The 23,916-nt window shown below is 37.9% G+C and overlaps 1 protein-coding gene across 1 annotated transcript; it reads right to left on the bottom strand.

Moving 5' to 3' along the window:
* Positions 1–1,309: 1,309 nt before the first annotated feature.
* Positions 1,310–23,368, bottom strand: LOC101527569 (aldo-keto reductase family 1 member C15-like). Its single transcript, XM_004588483.3, has 9 exons — positions 23,212–23,368; positions 20,003–20,170; positions 18,405–18,521; positions 17,153–17,230; positions 15,688–15,810; positions 8,224–8,333; positions 5,748–5,913; positions 4,141–4,223; positions 1,310–1,439 (listed from the first exon to the last, which is right to left on the bottom strand). The coding sequence occupies exons 1-9, from the start codon at positions 23,296–23,298 to the stop codon at positions 1,397–1,399; spliced, it is 975 nt and encodes a 324-aa protein (XP_004588540.2). The 5' UTR covers positions 23,299–23,368; the 3' UTR covers positions 1,310–1,396.
* Between the last annotated feature and the right edge of the window lie 548 nt (positions 23,369–23,916).

Raw genomic sequence — 23,916 nt, 5'->3', positions numbered from 1 at the left:
TCTAAAAGCTAGAAAGGGAAAAAAATGGTTTTCTGCCAACAAATTCAATATAAAATGTAAACATGCACCGAGCTTCACTTTAGATGACTGAGTCTGATATCAGACTTCTGATTTGCAGATAAGTTAGAAAATAAATAGGCAATTTTATATCCAAGAAGTATTGTCAAAACAACTTCAGAAACTAATGTACACCTAGTCTGGGAATTCCCATTTATTCTGTTCTCTCTCTCTCCTTCTTTTCTTCTCTTTCATTCTTCCTCTTCTGCTTCTCCTCTTCCTCCTTTTCTTCTTCCTCCTCCTCCCCCTCCTCATTCTCCTTCTTTTTCTTCTTTGTTTCTTCTCCTTCTTCTTCCTTTCCTTCCTCTTCCTCTTTCTCCTCCTCTTCCTCCTTCTTCTTCCTTTCTCTTCTCCCCACCCCAATCACTATCATCAGTATCATCATCATCATCACCATTGCGCTCTCTACAGATTTTTGCAAGAAATCATAGGCATGCTGTTTTTTCTACCATCACAAATTATCTTCATTTGAATACACATCTACTTAGATTTTCCAAGCATTCTTTGCAAGCATTCTCTACTCTAATTCTTCTTCTCATTCACTTTCTTTAGCCCATTAGATTGAACCTCTCAGCCCCACTAAGTCCAGTTTTCAAAGTAATTATCAAATTTTCTCTGTAGAATCTTTTCCATGTATTGACCTGAGAGATCCTCTTAACCTGTGTCAGCTTGGGTAACTCCTCTAAGTCTTACAATCAGAACAAAAGTGAAAAAAAAATTAAGGCCTACATCTCTACTCTGGATATTATCTTCTGATCACACATACCTTGGTTAAAAGTGAAATGTCCACATTAGATTAATTACTATATTTCAAGCATTGCTAGAATATATTATCTTCATAGACTTCACATATCCTCTTTCATGTCACATAGTCTCCTTCAGTCATTGCTCAGGAAAACTTCTTAGTGAATTATTCTTGCAAACCTTCTTAAAATCACACCTACTAACTATAAAACCTGTATGCTGATGATGTATTTAATTTTGTAAATGAAAATGCAAACAAATACATCATTTTTTGTAGGATAAAACATGAAAGAAAATACACCAAAGATTAAATATATTTGAATGGGACAATATAGTTTATTTTTATCCTCTACCATTCCTTTTCTACCTTTAACTATTAGATATTAGATTAATAAGAGGAAACAAACATCCTTATATTAGAATTCTATTACTTCATAGTATGATAAAATCATCCATTTGAGAAAAAAGCCACTACTTCTAAGTCATAATATCATTCATTTAGTCATAATATCAATCACTCAGGTCTACCAAAGACAAATCCTTTCCACAATGTCTAAAAGCAGAATATTCTGGATCGACGTTCCATACTTCATGCTCAATATTCTTCAGAAAATGGATAGTTAGGGTGATTAGCAGCACTGAAAGAAAATAAAGAATATGAATTTATTAACTCCTTCTCCATAATGAAAGGGAGAATTACTCAAAATATGCAGCTGGAATGGACTAAGACCTGAATTGAGAAACATGTCCTGACTCTACCCAAGCACTCGTACATCTAAGCTCCCAGACGATGTGCAGCTTTTGTGTTTAGATCACAAGAATGGTGACAGAAAGCACTGCATTGTTGGTTCCCATTCATTCATTCAACCCTCATATGGTGAGCACCCTCAATGATGTAAGAGTTCAATTTAAGGAGATTTCAATCTTTTGAGGAGACAAAACATAACAACTAACAGATACACAGAGTGGATTTCTCCTTTCCTAAGTTTTAATTTATAAGGACACATGTCAGGGGCAAGCAACTGCTTAGCAGTTAAGGTACTTGTGTCCTATATCAAAGTGCAAGGGTTTAATGTCACTCTCCAACATGAGACTCTAAATCCCTGCTAATCCCTGGGAAACAGTGATGATGACTCAAGTAATTGAGTCCCTACCATGTATAGGAGTCTTAGACTTGAGTTTCCAGCTCCGAGCTTTTTTTCTTTATAAAGATCTACTTATTTCTATTGTAAAGTCAAATATACAGAGCGGAGGAGAGACAGAGAGGAAGATCTTCTATCCGATGACTCACTCCCCAAGTGACTGCACCAACCAGATCTGAGACAATCCAAAGCCAGAATCCAGGAGCTTCTTCCATATCTCCCACAAAGATGCAGGCTCCCAAGGCTTTGGGCTGTTATCCACTGCTTCCCCATGCTACAAGCAGGAAGCTAGAGGGGAGCAGGGCCACTTGGATTAGAAATGGTATCCATATGGAATTCCGGCAATTCAAGGCGAGGACTTTAGCCACCAGGCTACTGCACCTGGCCCTCCAGCTCCCAACTTTTGCATCAATCACTGCCAGTCATTATTGACATGTGAGCTATAAACTGATACATGGAAACTGTCTTCTTATATCACTCCTAAATAAATAAATAAATGTTTATTATGTTATTTAGAAGTTAATATTATTTTTCTTTCTCCCATATTTTTATTATTTATACATTTCTTAGAAATATATGAGACCCTTAATTTTGCATTCTGCAGTATTATTCCTTATTTTGCTAAAAGATATCTATCCAAAACAGATGGGATATCTCTGACTATCAGTCTATCTCACAATCATATGTTGTTAAAGACTATAGAGTGTCCAGATCTGTGCCAGGCACTATGTTACCCACATAGTGCCACAAAGAAGAATACAACAAAGCATTTAAGGTCTAGCAAGGTAGGTTATGCATTTATAAGTAAAAGATTCTTATTACTGAAAAATTATTTCCCAAGTTTAGATCATTTAAAATGTCTTTTAAAAATCTAATAATTTAAAAATCTAAGTCACTTTGCAAAATGGAAGGGTTCTTTTGACATCTTTCTTGGCAGGTCGAGATTTTTTTATTCTTCTTTGTAAAATTTGATTGCTTCCGATCTATAAATTCTTTCAAAAATTCTATGTTTGGTCAACAAATTTTCTTCTCAACCTTTACGCCTGGTAATTATTAAATGCAATATTATGTCTCTGGAAAAATCAAGTCAAGAGATGTAGGATCTTCCCAAAGGCTGGGAGATGCAAAACGTGATCTTGTGTAGAAAACACTTGGTTTGAAGACCCAGAGAAATACCAGAGGATCTTTTCTTGGTGTATGTAAGGGTGAACCAATTCATTTTATGAGCTATTCACAGTTCACACTGATACAACAGCTGAGGAAATGACAGTTGTGGTAAATGAAAAGAAAGCCAATGAGGGTATTTAAAAGCAAAAACATAGTTAAAAAGAGAATGCCATATCCTGAGGAATGGCACTGCACACTTAAGGCAGGAAGTAGACATATAGCTCCCTGTGATATCCCTGGGACCCATGAATATTAACCTTGCAAAATGCAGCCTATTTAGAAACAAAATACGGGGCCAAGGTGAAGGCTCAATGGTCTGGTCGTCTACAGATATCAACGTCTCACATGGGCATTGATTCATATCAAGGCTGCTCCATTTTACAGCCAGTCCCATGTCTGTGGCTTGGGAAAACAGTGAAGGATGATTCAAAGCCTTGGGAACTTCCACCCATGTGGGAGACGTGCAGGAACCTCCTGGCTCCCGACTCCTGCCTTCACATCAGCTATTCTTTGGCCATTGTGGTCAGGTCAGGGAGCGAACCAGCAGATAGAAGATTTTTCTGTCTCTCCTTCTCACTTCCTTAACAATAAAAATAATAAATCTCATAAAAAATAATTGTGTAATGGCTGGAATAAGACAGATCAAGCTGGATTTTTATTTCTTATTCATTATTGTGTGTTCATTTGTTTCATCTTTTGTGTACATTAAAGATAAATCATTTTAATCAATGTTAAAAATATTGAGAGCCATAAAGCCTGTACATTCTGTGTCTAGCGGGTAAGAGGTCCTTGGACATACAGACTCCAGAACAGGTGGCAAATAGAAGTGGATTTGCAATGATGCAATTTTCCTTATGGATCTGCTGGCTCAAGGAAGAGCCACAGAGAAACTTAAGAACTCTACAGGAAAGTTCCTGTATCATATCTCTGCACAGCACAGTTCTGTCTTCCTTGTTTGGGAAGAATTGTACCCATTTACATCTTTGTGCAAAACAGAGTAATCTTTGGTGTAACCTGCACAGTTACTTACAATAGAAATTTGTTGTAGCGGAGATTTTTGTTGAGGCCATCAATTTTTTTCATGTCGTCTTCAGTCAATTCAAACTCAAAAATCTGAAACGGATGAAAGATTACAGTGAGATTTCTCCATGGAGGTTTCCTGGTACTTTGGAAAGAGATAGTTTCCAAGGCAGTGGTGATACAGATGATACTAAAGGAAGCATTTTTGTTATCTTTGGTTCCTGATGAATTCTACCTGATATATGTCGTCTGTGGTCTATTATTGTACTCTTTTATACTATTTTTCTTCATATTTAACATTTTATTAGGTAACAATATCAAAATGTGGAAAATACCTAATAATAATAATAATAATAATAATAATAGTAGTAGTATAATGTAATAAGGAACAAAATAAACAAGCAAAAACTCAAAATTATAGTGCTCCTCAGGAATATAAGAAAAGGCTGTACACAATTATCATATCCCAAAATCTCACTTTCACACCTGTAGAATCCATTTTTTGCTCTGTGTAATAGTTATCATAGATGAGGGGAAACATACATTTCTCTTTTTGTACCTGGTTTTTTACACTAAACACACCAGTTTTTCATTGCATTCATTTAGTGGCAAAAAACAATCTCATTCTTATTTATGTTTAGTGGTATTATATAGGGTATATTGCCATATTTTCTTTTCATTCAGTTTTTCAATACCCAGTCTTACCAAGGAAAAAACAAATATTTTCCAAACTAATGAGAAGTTGGGCCATATATCAGTGCCCTGACTTGATCCAAAAGAATTGCTCTTTACCATCCTCCTTATCTCGAACCAACCTTCACTGATGTAAATCTTAGAACACAGAATAAATTTCCCCAAGAATCTATTAATCTCAGGGAAAAAAATATTGTTTGTTCAACTCCTGCATCCCACCATTTTATTACCTCATAGTTTTCAAACAATGAAATTTTCAATCCTTACTTCAAATTTTATTTTCAATACAAAACAAAGACCATTCGTTGATCTAAGGCATCTGGATGTACATAAGGCAGCATTACGGAATAAGATTTCATATTAATGTATAAGGTTATGTCTAGCTTCCTACTTGTCAAGAACTTTGCCATGCAAAAGGTGATAAAATGACCAGAGGAAATCACTGCACTTAGAACCTCACAGTCCAAACAGCTCACTGACTTGAAAACAATAACATTCACGCTAATAAAGAAAAAAAAATTAACTTCCAAAGGTAAACCAAGTACTGTGATGGTTGAAAACACAAAAGTTGTAGATCATTTAGTTTGTTTAACACATAACTAATCCTACATGAGTTTGAGTTTAAAGTTCAAATAGAAGTTCAGGTGGACAAGTTGAAGAGGACCAACCAAGATGCTTAAGGACATTTATCACATAACACTCGGGAAACAAAATACTGAAATTGAAATGAGGTTGGTTCCCAGAACACTATCAAGGTAGGCATGAGGCAACAGAACTCTCAGTGCTGTGGCCTTTCTCCCTTCTGAGATGCGTCTTCTGACAGATATATGAGTATAATGAGACATGACACAAGTTCTCACACACAGAGATCACCCTTGCTCAGATCTCACACATCCCACTGGAGAGAAAGTGCTCAGTCTTTACCTGCATGTTCTCTTTGATTCTCTTCTCATTGAAGCTTTTGGCCAGGACCACCACCCCACGCTGCAGGAGGTAGCGCAAGGCAACCTGACCTGCTGTTCGGTTAAGTTTCTTGGCAATGGCATTCAGGACTGGGTCTTCTAAGAGATATGGACTCTTCTGATCAATCCTAGGATGGAAATATACACAGATATTAGAGGGTAAACCTAGAGTATGTAGACCTCTAAACAAAAATTCCCAACATGACTGACAGAAACATTAATGGATATTGATGAGATTCATTCCTAATAGCACAACCGGAAAATATCAAATTGACCATCAGCATGAAAAATGGTAATGATAGTATTTATGCCCATAGGTTGGAATTTTTCAGCAATGAAGTTATCCTTCACCAATGTGTTGGGAATATTCTGTAACATGTAAGTTCTCAGACCCCAGTGGATATCTGAAATCACAGATACTATTGAACTATGTATATAACTTTTTCTATGTACACATACATTAATTTAATACCTATTATGTCGTAACTATCAATTATAATGTGCTGTAATTGCAACTTTTGCAGGTTGGAGAGCAACAGCAACCTGCACACATTTTTTTTCTTACATTACCGTTACACATATAGAAAATTCATTTTTATAGGATCTAACAACTTCAGCATAGCATTTTTTCTTTGTTTATTAAGCACAAGGCTTTAACAAATCACAGTGTAGCATCATAACTCTTGTGTTTTGAGGTCATTATATGTCAAACAGCGATGATGTGAAGACAGCACTCAATGTTCAGATACTTAACGTGATTACGCAGAGAACTGGTAAGTCACTGTTCAGGAGGTCACTGCAGGTGAATACTTCAAGCACATTAATGATTCCCAGTTCCAGAAATACAAATTAGAACCCTAGATTTCATCATACTCTGAATAACATGGAATTTAAAATGTATAGGGCCTGTCAACATAGTACATTGGATTAAGTAACAACTCAGAATGCCTGCATGTCAGGGTGTATTTTTAGCTCCAGTTTCTCTGGGCTTCTAATCCAACTTCCTGTTGATCACCAACAACGCAAGATGATAGCCCAACTAATTGCATTCAGTCTAGTTTTCCTTTCTCTCTCTCTCTCTCTCTCTCTCTCTCTCTCTCTCTCTCTCTCTCCTATTGAAATAAAATACATAAATCGTTCAAAATAAATACACCTACCTTGTGAGTTGCTTATTTCAGATTTATCCACTTAGTATTTTCAAATCACAAATGATTTCAGTGACACATAATGGAGGATTAGTATAAATTAGAATGAACTACAGAGCATCAAAACTGTGTCAATGAATCTCAAAGATATGTTGAATTAATAAAAGAAATACAAAATAAAATTTACGACTTCTTTCATATAAAGTATTAAAGCAGTCAAAATTAACCTATGGAGGAAAAATGTACCAGAAAAGTAATTTTCTAAAGGTGAGAAGGAATCACCTTAGAAGAACATTCTGAAATACAAAAAATTACCGTAATATTGTAGAAATAAGATATTATATCCATCTGTCAAAACTACAGAGTGCACACACAGGTTTTAAATTTAATATATTCTTCTTAATCATTTTATGTTTGAGGGAAGATGGGCTTAGCGTTAAGACAATCATATTCCACATCACAGTGTTTGGAACTGAGCCTCAGTTCCACTCCTGAATCCAGAATATGCTAAGACAGGTCTCAGGCTACAGCAATGATGGTTCAAATGACTGCACCCCAGTCACCCACACGGGAGACAACAGACCAAGTTCAGTTCCTGTTTTATCTTAAGCCAACTCTCAGCAGGCAGTTGAGGAGCAAACTGATGGATGGTAAAAGTTCTGTCTATTAATTTGTATGATTGTGTTATTTATAAACAGATAAATAGTAGATACATGATAGATGAATGGCAGGCAGATAGATAGACAGACTTTTGTCTATCTATCTATCTAAATGCCTGTTGCACAGTGAGTTAATTGTTTGTCATGCTACATCAATTGTGGTTCAAGGAATGACTGCCCTGCTTCTGACTGAGATTCATGCTTATATGTGTAGAAAGACAGAAGATGATAGTCCAAGTACATTGTTCATTGCAATTCGTGTGTGACTCAGATACATTTCCAGGCTCCTATTTTGGCCTGGAGTAGCCACAGCTTTTGAGCATATTTAGGGTGTCAAGCTGCAGTTGGAAGACAAGACCCGACCCTCTCCGACCCTCCCCTCAAGCTGCAGTTGAAAGATAAGACCCTCCCCTCCCCCCTCCCCTCCCCTGCCCCCCCTTTCCTCTGCACATATATGCAGGAAGAATGAGAGAATGTTGGTGGCCCTGAATCTTGCTGTTGGTACATGGGAAATTCATCACACTGTATTGTGCTAACTTTTTATGTCCTATTGTCTTACAGCACAAAACTTAATTTGAACTCTCCATGATCAGTAGGATTGCTGACATAGATTAACTGTTCATGTTCTCCTTACCAGCCTGGATCTCTTTGTGATCCCAAGGCACTGTAAGCAACAAGAGCAATATCCTTGGACTTGCAGTACTCCAGAAGCTTGCTCTGATTGAGGTAAACGTGACATTCCACCTGTAACACATAAAGACCACAAGTGTCAGAATACATGAAACAATAACCACATGCATCAATTAAGAAACTGCTTGAGGCATGTCCAGCCCATAGTCCAGTATATCAGTTCTAATCATACTTCTGTTTCTAAGCCTAAAATTAATGTATGTCCTACTAATTCCTTAATAAATCATTCTCCTTAATAGCCTTCTAAAATATGTCCAAATGCCATTAGATTGATAAAGAATTCCTTTGAAATTTTATTTTATTGATGTTTTAAGATGATTAAAACCTCTTACTCTCAAATTTTACTTTCTAAATGCTTTGTTTTGCTTTTTTTTATGGAAAGAGACCAAACTTCTTTAATGAGTGATTCCATACCTCAGTTGGAAAAAAGCAACTCAAGTTTAGAAAAGCTTAAAGTCTAACACAAAGAAAGCAAGAAAAAAATTGAGGCAAATCAAATTAGAAACTCAGTTGAAGAGGCTTCCATTAATTAGATTATAAAAAAAGATGAAAAGAAATAGGAGTAAATACTGAGGGTTAGCATTGTGGTACTCAGTTTGTTCATGAGGGGGCTGGTGTGTGTTCTTCATGCTCCCCTTATAATCCAACTCCCTGCTAATGTACATGGGAAAACAGCAGAAAACGGACCCAGTGTTTGGTCTATAAACACATATGGGAGACTTGGATGGAGTTAAGTGGTCCTTGCTGCAGAATAGCCAAGATTTAGCTGTTTTATAATTTGCACAGTGAACGAGCAAGTGCAGATCTCTCTTTCTTGCTTTCTCTCTCTCTCTTCATGTACATATTCATATACATATATATATACATATAAATGTACAAGTACATATACATATATGCATAGGTATACACTTATCACTTCTCTGACTCTGTAATTTTGCTTTTCAAATAAACAAATAAATAAATCTTTAAATAAAAGAAAAGATAGTGATTGGAGATATTCATCTTGGGACTCCCATACCCGACAGAACAGTGACTGTATGGAATCAGTTCCTCTGCCTAAAAGTGGCTTCATGCTGATTGGCATTCTAGGAGGCAGTGGATAACAGCTCAAGTACTTGGTTAATGCCATGTACAAAGGACACCTGGGAGCTCAGGCTTCTTACTTTGACCTGAACCAGTCTTGGATGTAACAAGAATGATTGTAGGTGAAACAACTCACGCTCTCTCTCTCCCTCCCCCATCTCTGCCTTTAAAACAGTAAAATGGAAAGATCGAAAGTTTTTCCAACAAAATCCGGAACTGGACAAGGATGTCCACTTTCACCACTGCCATTCAATACAGTATTTTAAGTCTAAATATAGTTTCAAGGTAAAAAAATGAAATTAAAGTAATTCAAAATGGAAAGGAGGGACTAAAATTAACCCTGTTCACAGATGACATGATTCTCTACATAGGAGAAACAAAAGATTCAATCAAGAGACTATGGAAGCTTAGCAGGATACAAAATTAATGAACGTAAATCAATGGCACGGGTATGCGAAAATAACTTCATGTAAGACAAATACAATGCATGTACACTCCCCTTTAAAATAGCAGAGAGAAATCTTAATCTCAGAATTATCCTAAACAAAGAGGTTGAAAGACCTCTACTATGAAAACTATAAAGCATATACAGCATTTTAAAAAGAAATAGAAAAGGACATTAAAAGACCCTATGTTCCTGGATTTTCAGGTTCAAGCTCATCAAAATGTTCTTATTACCAAAGTAACATACAGATTAGAAGTTATCCAAATCAAAATCTCAACAACATTGTTCTCAGAAATAGAAAAGATGACACAAAACTTCATCTGGAAACACTGAGACCATAAATAGCCAAAGATATCTTGAAGAATAAAGACAAAGCTGCAAGAATCACACTTCCAGATGTCAAGAAACACTACAAAGCAGTGGTCATCAAAACAGTATAACACTTATACAGAAACAGCAAAAGATCAAAGGAATGGAATAGAAATACCAGAATAGAGTCCACACATATACAGCCAACTAATCTTTTGACAACAAACAGAAAACAACACAGGGAAAATGCCTGGTATTTTCAACAATTGCTGTTGGGACAATTGGATAGCAACCTGCAGATGTTAGAAGACCCCCACCTGTCACTTTATACAAAAATCAGCTCTAAATAGATCAGGGACCAAATCTGCACACAGAAATAATCAAACTTAAAAAAAAACATAGGAAGCACTCTCCAAGATACAAGAATTGGAAAAAGACTTCTTAAATAAGACACCGAAATGCACAGACAGGCAAATCAACTCAACAAACAAATGGACTACATCAAACTAAGAAGCTTTTGTACAGAAAAGTAAATGATCAACAAAGTGAAGAAGCAACCAACAGAATGAGAGAAAAATCTTTGCACACAACAAAATCGACAGGGGGCTAATATACAAGATTTACAAACAGGTTCAGAAACTCAACCACAATAAAACAACCCTGTGAAGAAATGGGGGAAAAAAAGAACAATCATTTTGCAAAAGAACAAATTCAAATAGCTAATACATCTAAGAAAAAATGTCTGGGCTCCCTCACTGTCAGGGAAATACAAATGAAAACTGTTACCAGAAATACAGTGTTTCTTGACATCTGGAATTGTGATTCTTGCAGCTTTGTCTTTATTCTTCAAGATATCTTTGGCTATTTATGGTCTCAGTGTTTCCAGATGAAGTTTTGTGTCATCTTTTCTACTTCTTTCCTCGGCTTAGTATAGAAATAAAAAGCCAGGAATCTGCTGCAGACAGAAAAGTTTATTTGCGAAGGGACCAAGAGAGCAGGGATGGGAGAGGAAGGGGAAAGCACCTCCGGAGAGAAAGCCGGGAGGTGGGGTGCCTCTCGAAAGAGGAGGGAGAGAGAGACACCAAAGGTTTGAGGAAGGGTCTTGGGACTTTAAGCATTCCCTGACTCCTCCTTAATGGGCAGAGAACCTACAGGTAAGATGTTCCCCATAGGTGGTCTCCTGATTAATTAGGAAATGGGTGGGCAATGCTGGTGCCACCCACTTGAAGGTGTGACCAAGACCTCAGCAGGCCTGGATGGTCTGAAAAACCATACTGGGACCCAGCATGGTAGCACAGTGACTAAAGTCCTCGCCTTGCACACACACCAGGATCCCATATGGGTAATAGTTCATGCCCTGGAAGCCCTGCTGCTCATCCAACTCCCTGCTTGTGAAATGGTAAAACAGTAAAGGATGGCCCAAAGTCTTGGGATCCTGCACCCATGTGGGAGACCCAGAAGAAGCTCCTGGCTCCTGGCTTCAGATCGGCACAGCAGCAGCTGTTGCAATCACTTTGGGAGTGAATCATCAAATGGAGGATGTTCCTCACTGTCTCTTCTCCTCTCTGTATATCCTAGCAGCAGGATAGCTGTGACAATATATCCAAAGGAAATGAAATCTGCCTATGAGAAAGTGATCTCTACTCCTATATTAACAAAGCAGCTCAGTCTACAAGCGCAAAAACATGGAAACAACCCAGATGTCTGTCCAAACAGGAGTGAATAAAGAAACTGTGGTACATCTACTCCATGGAATACCACATAGTCATTAAAAGAATGAATTTGTACCATTTACAAACAAATAATCCCAATTAGAAACCATAATATTCAGTGAAATGAGTCAATCCCAAAGGAGAAATATATGTTCTCTCTGACATAAGAAAAACTTCATGCAAATTATAAGATCAATATCCATTCAATACTGTGTTTGCTATATCTCATGGGTTTTAATATTTTTGGTTTGATATTTGTTTTACTTTCATTTTTATAAAAAAATACCATTTCATCAAGAAGGCTCTTAATTTTCTTTTTCATTTCCTTATCAACACATTGGTTATTCGGTAATATGCTATTTGACTTCATGTTGTTGTTAATTTTCTATTTTTCTCTCTGTTGTTGATGTTGTTTCATGGTTTTTCAATTTGGAGGATGTACAGTGGCTGAAAAATAGAGACTATCATGTCTACATGTGAAGGTACAATGCAGTATGCATCTCTACTTCTAAATCAGAAATGGACTCTCAATGAAACTACTAAATAGATTTTGATAATAGAAGTGCTGGACTTTCTGCCATTATTCGTTATCCATACCTACAATGCCAGGATACACATTAATATCAGAACAATGTACTTAACTGTTTATGAAGGACTATACTATTATGATAATATAAGAGAAATCTGTTTGGGGGACGCAATTTAGGAAGGATGGAAGAGAAATCCCAGAGCCTAGGAAATGTATCATAAAACAATAAAATAATTAAAAAACTAGACACTATAAGGCAAGCTTAGAGGCACAGTGCGATAAGCGTCCATTTGCAAAATACATCCCACATTGGAGTGGTCGTTAATTCTCAGCTGCCCCACTTTCAATTCAGCTCCTTGAGAATTGATTTGGGAGGGCAGCTATGGACTGCATACAGTGAATAAATGCATAGAATAACTCCATCTATCTCTTGCCTCTTCTCTCTTACATTCTTGCTTACTCTTCTTCTCTTTCTCTGGCCCTCTGCATTTCAAAAACATTTTTTATTAGAAACGCAGATTTACAGAGAGAAGGAGAGACAGAAAAATCCTCCATCCACTGGTTCACTCCCCAAGTGGCCACAACAGCCTGGACTGAGCCAATCAGGGTCCCAGAGCTGGAACCTTCTTCCCAGGTCTCCCACATGGGTGCAGGGTCCCAAGGCTTTGGGCCATCCTTGACTGCTTTCCCAGGCCACAAGCAGGGAGCTGGATGGGAAGTGGAGCTGCCGGGATTAGAACCGGACTGGCGCCCATATGGGATCCCGGCGCGTTAAAGGCGAGGACTTTAGCCACTAGGCCACGCCGCCGGGCCCGCCACTATTAATCTTTAACCTTTAAAAGAATTGTATTACTCTTATTATTATTTATTTTGTTTTTAAAGATTATTTATTTGTGCCTGATATGATGGTTAACTTGTATAATCTTCCTCCTGCAAATACCAATATTCCATATGGGTGCCTGCTCATGACCAGACTGCTTCACTCCTGATTCAGCTACCTGCTTGTAGCCTGCGGAAGCAGCAGAGGATGGCCTGAAGCCTTGGGACCCTGCATCCACATGGGAGACCCGGAAGAGGTTCCTGGTTCCCGGCTTTGGATCGGCAGGTACCGGCCATTGAGGCTCACTTGGGGAGTGAAACATCGGATGGAAGATCTTCCTCTCTGTCTCTCCTCCTCTCTGTATATCCGGCTTTCCAATAATAATAAATCTTAAAAAAAAAGATTAATAGTGGCTACAATGGATATAAATCTGTGATATTTGGTAAAATCCATGAATCCACATGAGATAGATCATATGTGAGCTTAATTTAAGCACTGCCTTCAATTTATGGGACATACAAGGACATGATGAACTATTTCACTGGTAAAGCAACAAATCCATTTATGTGAGAAATTTTCAGGGGATAGGACTTTCCTTAACAAAATATTTAAGACAGAAAGATTGAATGAGAGAAATCATACATAAGTTACTATGAACCAGAAAAGAAAGGGAGGAATTGGAGGAGCAGAGTAAGAGAGAAACTACTCATTAAGAGAGACATTAGATAGGTATAAGATAATCACAGTATATGGACCATAACCCTACTCCAATCTGAGTGGAGTTACTAGGATAATGAAATAAAATCATGTTTTAACATTTACAATATTACATGTTACCAAAAAAAATTGCTTGATAAAAATTTAGGTTGAATGATGGTACTCTGGAAATTAGTGCTTAGAGTTTAAAACGAAAATCTTAAAGCTCATATATAAGTTCTCCAAAACAATATAGCTACTATTAAACAGAGTTTCATGCTGAAGATTAAGCCCATTTCCTTTCTAGGCCTTCATATCATTTTGAATATTGCATGATAGTTAATCTTATTGATCATCATCGCTTCTGTAAGAACCCTGATTTTGCTCCATTTAGCTCCCCAACCCTGTGTTCAGCCCTGTGTCCCTAAAGCAGCTGATTCATGCTTTGCTCAAATAATCTTTCCTTGGATTGTACTGATTGGTTTATAAAGGATACCTTCTGTTGCTAAGTCAAGAATATGTGAGAAAAAAAATTGTTAGAAAATTTCTGTAAAATTGCTCCTCCACCTTTAGAAATCCCTCTGTCTTATCCTGCACAACAGAGACTTGGAATCCATTGCCTGTGGGATGCAGCTGATAACTACACAGGACAGAGAGTGAGGAAAATGGTTTGGTTTCAGAACAGTATCTTCCACCTTCCAGAATTTCAAATCCCAAGCCTTCTCGAAGTGAAACAGCTCCTTTAAGTATTAGGTCCCTTGAATTGGTTTTCATTATACTGTAACACATTCTGTGAGAAGAGCATCCAATTATACATTATGCTTTTAATGACATAAGCTTCTCCATCGCTGTTACCAGACTTCAAACTGTCTTAGCCTATATCTTAAGAAAATATCAGAAATTAATCATTTCCCTTGTGTTGGATATTTAAAGCTTTGATTGTGGAGTACTGGAATAAAATAGTGTATTTTAATACTACAACACAATAGTTTACAAAATTCTTATACCTACTTTGATTTTTGCTCAATTACATTCCTAGAAATAAACTACTAAGACAAATGATGTTAGCATTTCAACAGCTTTTGATATAATTATTACTTCTTTTGAAAAGTATGTAAAATTCATCATATTATAAATATTATTCAATGATTGGAAGCTTTGGGTATTCTTAAAATGCATATGGCTTAATTATTACTTCATATGTTTTCTCGGTTTCCACTCCTTTGATTGGATTTGGCATTTGCTCTGGCATTTGCTCTCATCACTAGCTGTTTAGGTATGTTTCCCACCAACTCCATGCTACTAAATCCAACTTTTTCCAGCCACATCAGGATGCTTACCTGAAACCTGACACCACACTCTCCTCATTACTCTTTACCTTTCTGGCCAATCCTATGCTATCACTTTCTTTGTGCCTTTGTGGCCCTTAATATTAAGACTCTCCCATCTTTTTTTCTTTTCATTGTAGCACATTGCACCTGAGACCTAATCCATTTTTATAAGTTTATGTTTAGCAGTGACAATAAGCCTGTCACTCCATTCAGTCCATGTCTCTGATCCGCACTCCAACACTGACAGCTACCATCTCCATAACCACACTTGAATGTTCATAGGAACCTGAAATTTCACTTTGAATAACAATTCGTGCTTCATCCACTCCATTCAACTTGCCCATTCCTTGGTATTTCTTATTGCGAGGGCTGCAATGGTCATCTACTCAATAGATACAAAGCCATAAACCTGAAAAAAATCCATTAAGAATTAAGAATGAGAAGAACAGAATGTAGTGAAAGCTCTCTGGGTTTAGGATTTACCTGGTTGCAGGTGGGCTTATACTTGAGTCCTGGCTTGTTCAGTATCATTTCCAGCTGTTTGCGATTGAAATTGGACACCCCAATGGACTTGGTTAATCCTGCATCTTTGCACTTCTCCAGAGCCTGTGGAGGTGGGAAATGTGTGGTCATTCTTTGTGTACTCTATTCATCTCATTTTTCCCTGGAGTTCCTAAAATCTGGAAATCATTTGCACCATGTCTAACAGTTTTGCTGAAGCAAATAATTTTATCACTTGAGGATATTATTTCCTAATGCATTTTACTGATACAAATTTAACATTGCTACATAAAATCTATCACATGCACACTGAGAAAAATGAATTTTAGATTATTTTAAAATGCCCTTTTACTTCTTTTGCCCCATCAATTGTGCATATCTCATGTTGAGCTTGAGTCATTTTTAAAAAGTGTACCAAGAGTCCAGGGTAAACACACACTATGTTTTCTGTTACAAGAGGTTCTGCTCATGCCTCTTTCTTGCAAACGCAGGAAAAAACAAACAAGTCACAACAACAAAACCACCACAGGTTTAAGGGTAGGTTGCACACCTTTTAGCTCATTCTTCTTACAAGTCAAACTGTTGCTTTCCCTCCTGCCATATATGTGCTTTTCCTTTCTAGAATATAACTCTACCTCTTCCTGAAATTCCTTTGCTACTCGCATTAGGAGGGCTCCCATCTACAACCTAATCTGTGGGGCAGAGAAGTACTTTCCAGAAATACACAAGTTGATGTTAGGGCACTATTGCCATGTAATGAGTGAAGCTACTAACTATGGGATCCACCATCCCAATTTAGAGCATTGCCTCAAATTCTTACTCCCGTGCTTCAGATTCAGCAACCAGCTGATGAACACAGGAAAACAGTGGAAGATGACCAAGTACTCAGGCCCCTGACACCAGGGTGGGAAATCTTCATGGATTTCTATTGTGCTGATTTCTGCCTGAATAAACCCTTATTACTGTGGCCAATTTGGGGTGGTTGGTGGAGGGTAAGCCATCAAATAGATCTGTTTCTCTCTGCTTCCTTCTCACTATGCCCATCTGCCTTTCAAATAAAAAAAAAATCTTTAAAAAGATTAAAAATTACCGGGCTCGGCAGCGTGGCCTAGTGGCTAAGGTCCTCGCCTTGATCCCATATGGCTGCTGGTTCTGATCCCGGCAGCTCCACTTCCTCTCTGTCTCTCCTCCTCTCAGTATATCTGACTTTGTAATGAAAATAAAATAAATAAATCTTAAAAAAAAAAAAGATTAAAAATTAGAAATCTTCTGGGGTCATTTTTTTTCAACTCCCTGAGTTTTTATATATGAACAAAGAACTAAGAGAAGTCCCATATGATCTCTGAAGTCAGACATCCACTGCAGCCAAGATCCATCTCTTCTGGCTAGCCATTCCATCATTCCTACTTTACTATGTGGTGATTTCATGGTCTGTAGTAACACATACCTCCCACGTGTCACAAAGATCCACCGTATCTAAAATAATTTGTCCATTAGCATCCTTTGGTAAAAGTTCATTTCCAGGCTGAAAAACAAAGAAGGGATGAGGAGGTTTTCATTCAGAATGACCTTTCTGATGCCTATGGAGGTGGTCACACAACTTTCAGCAAGCTGTGACCAAATATAGTGTGCATGAATATGCACGTGCATCCATACATCTCTGAGGGATGACTAAGAGGAGAGAAAGAAAATCTAAAATAGCCACATATCCCTAAATTACTAATTTTGAGATCTGCTACATTGGACACAGATTATCTGCTAAGGAAAGTATGGCTTGCAGGTAAGTAGTAATTAGCACCTTAAATCAGGAGGCTTTATTTCCAGATAAAAGCTACCCAACTCCAACTGAACCAGGCTATCAGAGGTGTTCAGCCAACACCCACCGTAAGGAGGTGCCCGATCAGCAAAGTCCAAAGGAACCTGGTTCTGCAGTGCACACCAGCCAGGGTCCTCCTGCTACTTTGGGTAAAGGGTGCAAATGTGAGAGGTTTATGTCCTTCAGACCAAAGGCCTTCTCATTGTATCACTATTAACTCAACATATTTAGGACTCTGATTGCTAATGGTTTTATAAACAGCAGCATAATCACCTAACAAAAATAGTACAGCCCTCAACAGCCTCAGATTTAAGAAGTGACATCAATGAATTTCAACAGCTCAGAAACCTATGCAATGAGATCCATGGAGCAACCATGGCAAAGCAGGTGAGCCTCTGCCCGTGGTACCAACCTCAAAGATGGGCATCGTTGGAGGCCCATCTGTTCTACTTGTAATCCATCTCCCTCATAATGTGCCCAGCAATGTAGAGAAAGAATGCCCAAGTCCTAGGACGCCTGTACCCACACTAGAGACCTGGAAGAAAACTGAGGTTCCTGACTTTGAACAGACCGAGCTATAGCCATTGTATCTATAATGGAAAATTCTCTGTCTCTCTCTCTCTCTTCCACCTTTCCTTCTTTCCTCCCTCCCTCCCTCTCATTCTCTCTGTCAATCTGCCTTTCACATAAAAATAAATGAATGTAAAAAAAAAGTTACTGACAATATCACTTAGATATCAAGGAGGGTCAAATCATTTAGCAATTGTATATCCATCATTAAAGCCTAACTTGTCTTAACAACACAGACCATTTAGCTACAAAACTGGTGTTGACAACAACAATTATGAGACCTTCCAGAATAACTTAAAAAAAAAGAGCTTACCTTCATAGGAAATGGAACATGTATAATGAAAAGATCAACATAGTCCATTTGAAGTTTCTTCAGTGATATTTCCAGGGATGACCTAACCAATTCTGGTTTAAGGTAAGTAGCCCAAACCTGCGACAATGACCAAAAAAGAGGGGAAAGTTGGCTATGATCTCATATTTTGGAGAAGAAACATTAGACATTATTGTTAAAATATTGAGTTATCAATAGAACTGTACCATGATGATATATAATTAAGAAAAGCTATAACTAGTTTCATGCTACCTATTATAAACCAGATCCTTGGTAACATTCTAAATTTTGTTTTAATAGTATATTAGAAACAAACAACACAAGTTAGATGATATTTACAAAGTTCAAGGATTAAAGTGTCAATCTCTCAAAACAGTCGAGAATGGCTGGTACAGGAAAATGCAATCCACTATTCTGTACAATAAATCCCATGAAATGGTTCTGCTGAGAGATCACCACATGATAGCCACAAAAGGAAGCTGGAGACTGTTCAGCTCTCTTTATGCCAGAATGTAATTTTCCACCTTAGAAAATTTATAATTCTTTGATTCGGTTCTGCTTAAGGGAATAAAAGGTTCTAATACTCCAACATCTTTTTCTCAGTGATCTTCTACTTTTTTTTTAGTTTTATTTATTTTATTGTAAAGTCAGATACACAGAGAGGAGGAGAGACAGGGAGGAAGTTCCTCCATCCAATGATTCAGTCCCCAAGTGAACACAATGGCCGGTGCTGAGCCAATCCAAAGACAGGAGCCCGGAGCCTTCTCTGGGTCTCCCACATGGATGCTGGATCCCAAGGTCGTCCTCAACTGCTTTCCCAGGTCAAAAGCAGGGAGGTGTATGGGAAGTGGGGCTGCTGGGATCAGAACAAGTGCCCACATGGGATCCCTGCACGTGCAAGGCGAGGACTATATCCACTACGCTATCACGACGGACCCATAATTTTGTATTTCAACATCATTTTCTGATTAATATCTCAAGTGTACCCGACATATTCTTTGAGGATTTATGAAAAATAGAAAAGGTATGCCTGTGGAAGTTCAGCAAATTCTTATAAATAGGTACCATTATTCATAATTTATAAAAGAACCATGCCTGATATGCCAACATGCCAGAAAACTACATCTCATCTTCAACACATCTGAAAACAAAAAAACATAATCCAGTGTCCTTCAAGATTTGTATATTTCATTTGGCATACTAAGAGAATGAGAGAGAGAGAAAGAGAGAGAGAAAGAGACATGGTATCTCTTCAATTCACTACTCAAATTGCCAGAAAAGCTAGCAATACACATGGTACAAACCCATTTAGTTGAGTCATCATCTGGTGCCTCTCAGCTGTACCAAATGGTAGGACTATTGGAATTGGAGCAGTGACACTTGGAGCCCCAAATCAAAATGGAAAGAAGCTAAACCCAATGTACCACTCTTATCAAAAGCAAATTTTTTCTATTTTGTTTTGTTTGGTTGTTTTTGTTTTATATGCCTCCAAAATTGTAGGAACCAAACTACTCAAATGGCAAAAAATATTCCTCTCATAATGCCATATCTAAACTGACAGAGTCCTGTACTCCCTGTACCTTGGTAGTGTAGAATATGTCCTCTCTCTTCACAGTACCATCAGCAATCTTCTCTCGAATAGCTGCTCCAACCTCCTCCTCATTTTCATATAAGAGTGCTGCGTCAATGTGACGGAAACCAGCCTCAATGGCCACTTTGGTGCACTCGAAAGCCTTGCTTTTTGGAACCTGAAAGGCAGGAACAAAAAGAGTTCATGATCTATGCAACTCATGCAGGAGAAATGCACTTCCTCAGTAACATTTTGTTCCATTGTTGTTGCTGACCCCTCTCTCCCCATCCCTTGGGGAATGGTAATGGATAACTGGTGAAATGAGTTTCAGCATAGAACATGGAAAATCACATCTCATTCAACGAGAATCAATTCTAAGGCAATGGCTTATAACAAAGTGTCCAATATTGGCAGAAAATATCCAACCATTCAGTAGGAAAGAATCAGGAATACACACACAAATTAATACAGAGCTGTTATTGATGGAGATTGAAAATAAGTCTCTAACATCCATTTTCCCAGGTTCTAAGCTCTTCAAGTTGTTCATGATTGTTCTTTATCCTTCACTCCTCAAGTTCTCTCATTTAATACTATTCAACATGCGTTGACTGAGTACTTCCTGAGTGCTTAGCAATATACTAGCCCCAGAGGGACTGAAGATTTAGCCGTGTACAAAATGGCTACTTTCCCTGCTCTCATTAAGACTCTCAGAAGAATAAGAGATGATCATTAACAAAGGAAGAATAATTACATGAACATTACAAATAAAATTGTTTGCAGAACTCTTCCCCAAATGGAAACCCAGACAGGAGGCAGGTGAGAAAACATCTAACCCATTCTCCATCTGACAAACATGGACTCAAAAAGGAAGCCAAGGCAGGGAGCTGCAAAGCAAAATGCATTAGAGAGACAGTCTGCTTTTAAGCCAAGTCCAGAGGGCCAGAGCCTGCAAGGGAACCTGGACTACAGGAAGGACACTACAGGATCTGGAAGACATCCTTGAGTATCTGGGAGGACCCGAGTGGGAACACACTGGCCAAATTCTAACAACTAAGAAGGACAAGGTGATTGGGATTCTGCAAGCAAAAATAATTACAACCCCGTAACTTCCTATACAAAATGCCTTCCACAAACTCCTTTCATTTTCAACTGCCATCATCAGTTTTCACCCTGAATGCCATTTGCCTGGACTTCAGTAACAACCTTTCTAATCTATCCCTAGGTAATGCTCCATTATGCTCAGGAAACACAACATACATGAAAGAATGTCTTCATGTCTTGCTTTGTGTTCCTCTAAAGCAACCCTTTAGGATAGCATTTGAATAATTAATACATTTGATGACAACTTCAAGAACAATTTTAAACCTTCATTTTGTGTTACAAGAGCCTAACAGCAGAATGAAGCACACTTGTGAATGTGTCTAAAGGACTCTAATATTGTGGTAATGTAGGGGTAACATTGGAAGAGATTCAGTTAATGGCATGGATGGATGGGAAAATCCCTGAGTGTATATAACTGCATCATCAAAATATATAATTTTTTTAAAAGGAGCCTTCAAATTCATTGCCCTGTTCCAACAACCCTGGACCTTCTCTGTGGAAGCTGACAAAGCACAGGCAAGCACCTCTCCCTCAGTGCTCAGCATATCCCATTTACTTGAGCTGAATAATCTCAGAACACAGAGAAATGCCTGTGCCTAACTTGTGCCTGATGTAAACTGATCTTCCCCCTCATGAAAATCTTCCCAAAACACTCAGAACAAGCCTTCACTTCAGATTCAGCTTTCTGTTGATACAGCAGGAAGACAACAGATTACAGCCCAGTACTTGGTTGCTGTAACCTCAAAAGTGACTGACATCAACATGCTACTTTACTGCACAGGAGGTTAGGAATCTGTCCTCTGACCAACATCAGAACTTCTGAGAAGGACTGAGAGTAAAGAGTGCTGTACCCAATTTCAGGTACCTCACCTCACTTTAGCAGGTGTCAATTTTTTCTTGCAAAAAGTTAACACAATAATATTGCAAGTCTTGACTCATATTTCAAGCAATTATAAGTTACCCACTTTCCTTAGATAATGTATTTACATTTTTCTCAGAAGGCAAAGTAGAAGACACAGGTTCACAATACACACACAGTAACACCCTCCCCTCATATACTGACTGAATAAATCATTGAAGAGTGGACTGAGGTCATATTTAGGGGAAAAAAAAATAACAGAGTGTTAGAGAGGCTCAGTGTCCAGCTAGTCACATTGTCTGGATTTTAAGCACATACATGTATGATTATTTTTCGTGGTACTGAGATTTATGTCAGATTTCTATTCTATGCTAATGGAAATATTATGTCTTAAATAATAGACATATTATTGAAAAAAAACTTGTCCTGTCTAAGGGCAGTATGTGTCAATATTTCATGTTATGTTTTAGTAAGGTTGAGCAGAGGGGTCTCTGTCACCATGGGATAATCTCTCCCAAGAGCTTCCACACCTCCCCTTGCTACCACCTCACTGTGACCAGAGCTCACTGCAATGAATTCTGTGAATGATTAATCAAATACTCAGTGAGAAATATAGTTCACACACACACACACACACACACACACATAACAGTTTATACCTCTTAATTTTTCTTTTCCTAAGGTTAAAATAGCAGTGGTTTCTCCTCATCCAAACATTTGATGATTGAAATTCTCTGACAAACACTTCAGTCCCAACTAACTAAGCAAAACAAGTCTGCCTCAAAGCACACTGTTACCTATCCCTTCCTCCACTGCACTTTGTCCCTCAGGAATTTCTAACACAGCAGACTGGCTCTGACTGGGGCAACAGAAGAGCACAGGCAGTGCAGCTGGAGCTTTGCATTTTAGAGATGTAACAACAAAAATCAGTACTCCCCCAGGAAAATTTTGAGGAAGTAACCGAGATGATGTTTGCATGGTATCTAATACTCATAGTAAGCACTTCATACGTGTTAGGTAATAATAATAAATCTAACCCCCAGAGTTCTCCACTTCTGAATCCCCACAGTCAACAGCTTCCCTTCTGCAATTAATGCACAAATGATCTCTGTGACCTGAAAACAGACAAGTTAGAGACAGAGAAATACAAGCCCAGATAATTCATTACAAACTACCAAGTGTCCATCAGGTCAAAGTGTCTGTCTGCTGACAACCAGGACTGATACCACTCACTCTTAGTCCCCCTGGGGTTCACTTACTGTTGCAGGAGCATAAGTTCCAAATCCAAGCCTTGGCATGTAGTGTCCATCATTCAGCTTCACGGAACGACTGTGTTTGAAATCCATCTTCCCCCACAGCCACTCTGATTCTGTCTTCCCTCTGAGCCAAAGGAAGACAAACCTCCAGACTTTATATCCATAGCAGCCACAACATAGGTGGAGCCAAGATAACAACTGTGGAAAATTCCAAATGAACTAGAAAGAACTCATTGACTCCTGTAAGACTTTCACATTTCTACAGTTATATCCTAATGGTAATATACATAGAAATGTTATTCACATAAGAAAAGTTCACATTTCCTGCTCAGCATTGTTCACTCTTGACCTTGATATTTGAAATAACTGTATCAATGTATCCTTGACAATCACACCACACTTTATCTGTAAGAAGTAAAATTATCATAGATTGATCATTTAAAATGCCTATTATGCTACAAGACCTTATTTATGTCCCTTAAAATCCATTTTATCTTGTTTTCCAACATAAGAGAACTTATTCATAATTTATTGCATAAAATTTCACACCTAATCTGAAGTAGATACATCACAAGATCCCCTACAAATACATATTCCTAATTTGATTATCTTATTCCTCTGTAAGAATGCTTCATTTTATCTTTAGAATCTCTCTGACTCCTTAACTGGTTGGGGAAAAAAAGTTGTACAAAATTACTGATATCTTCA

The sequence above is a fragment of the Ochotona princeps genome, chromosome 10 (genome assembly GCF_030435755.1).
Source record: "Ochotona princeps isolate mOchPri1 chromosome 10, mOchPri1.hap1, whole genome shotgun sequence".
NCBI lineage: Eukaryota > Metazoa > Chordata > Mammalia > Lagomorpha > Ochotonidae > Ochotona > Ochotona princeps.
The sequence above is the reverse complement of the archived record's forward strand: the minus strand, read 5'-3'. Positions and strand labels throughout refer to the sequence as shown.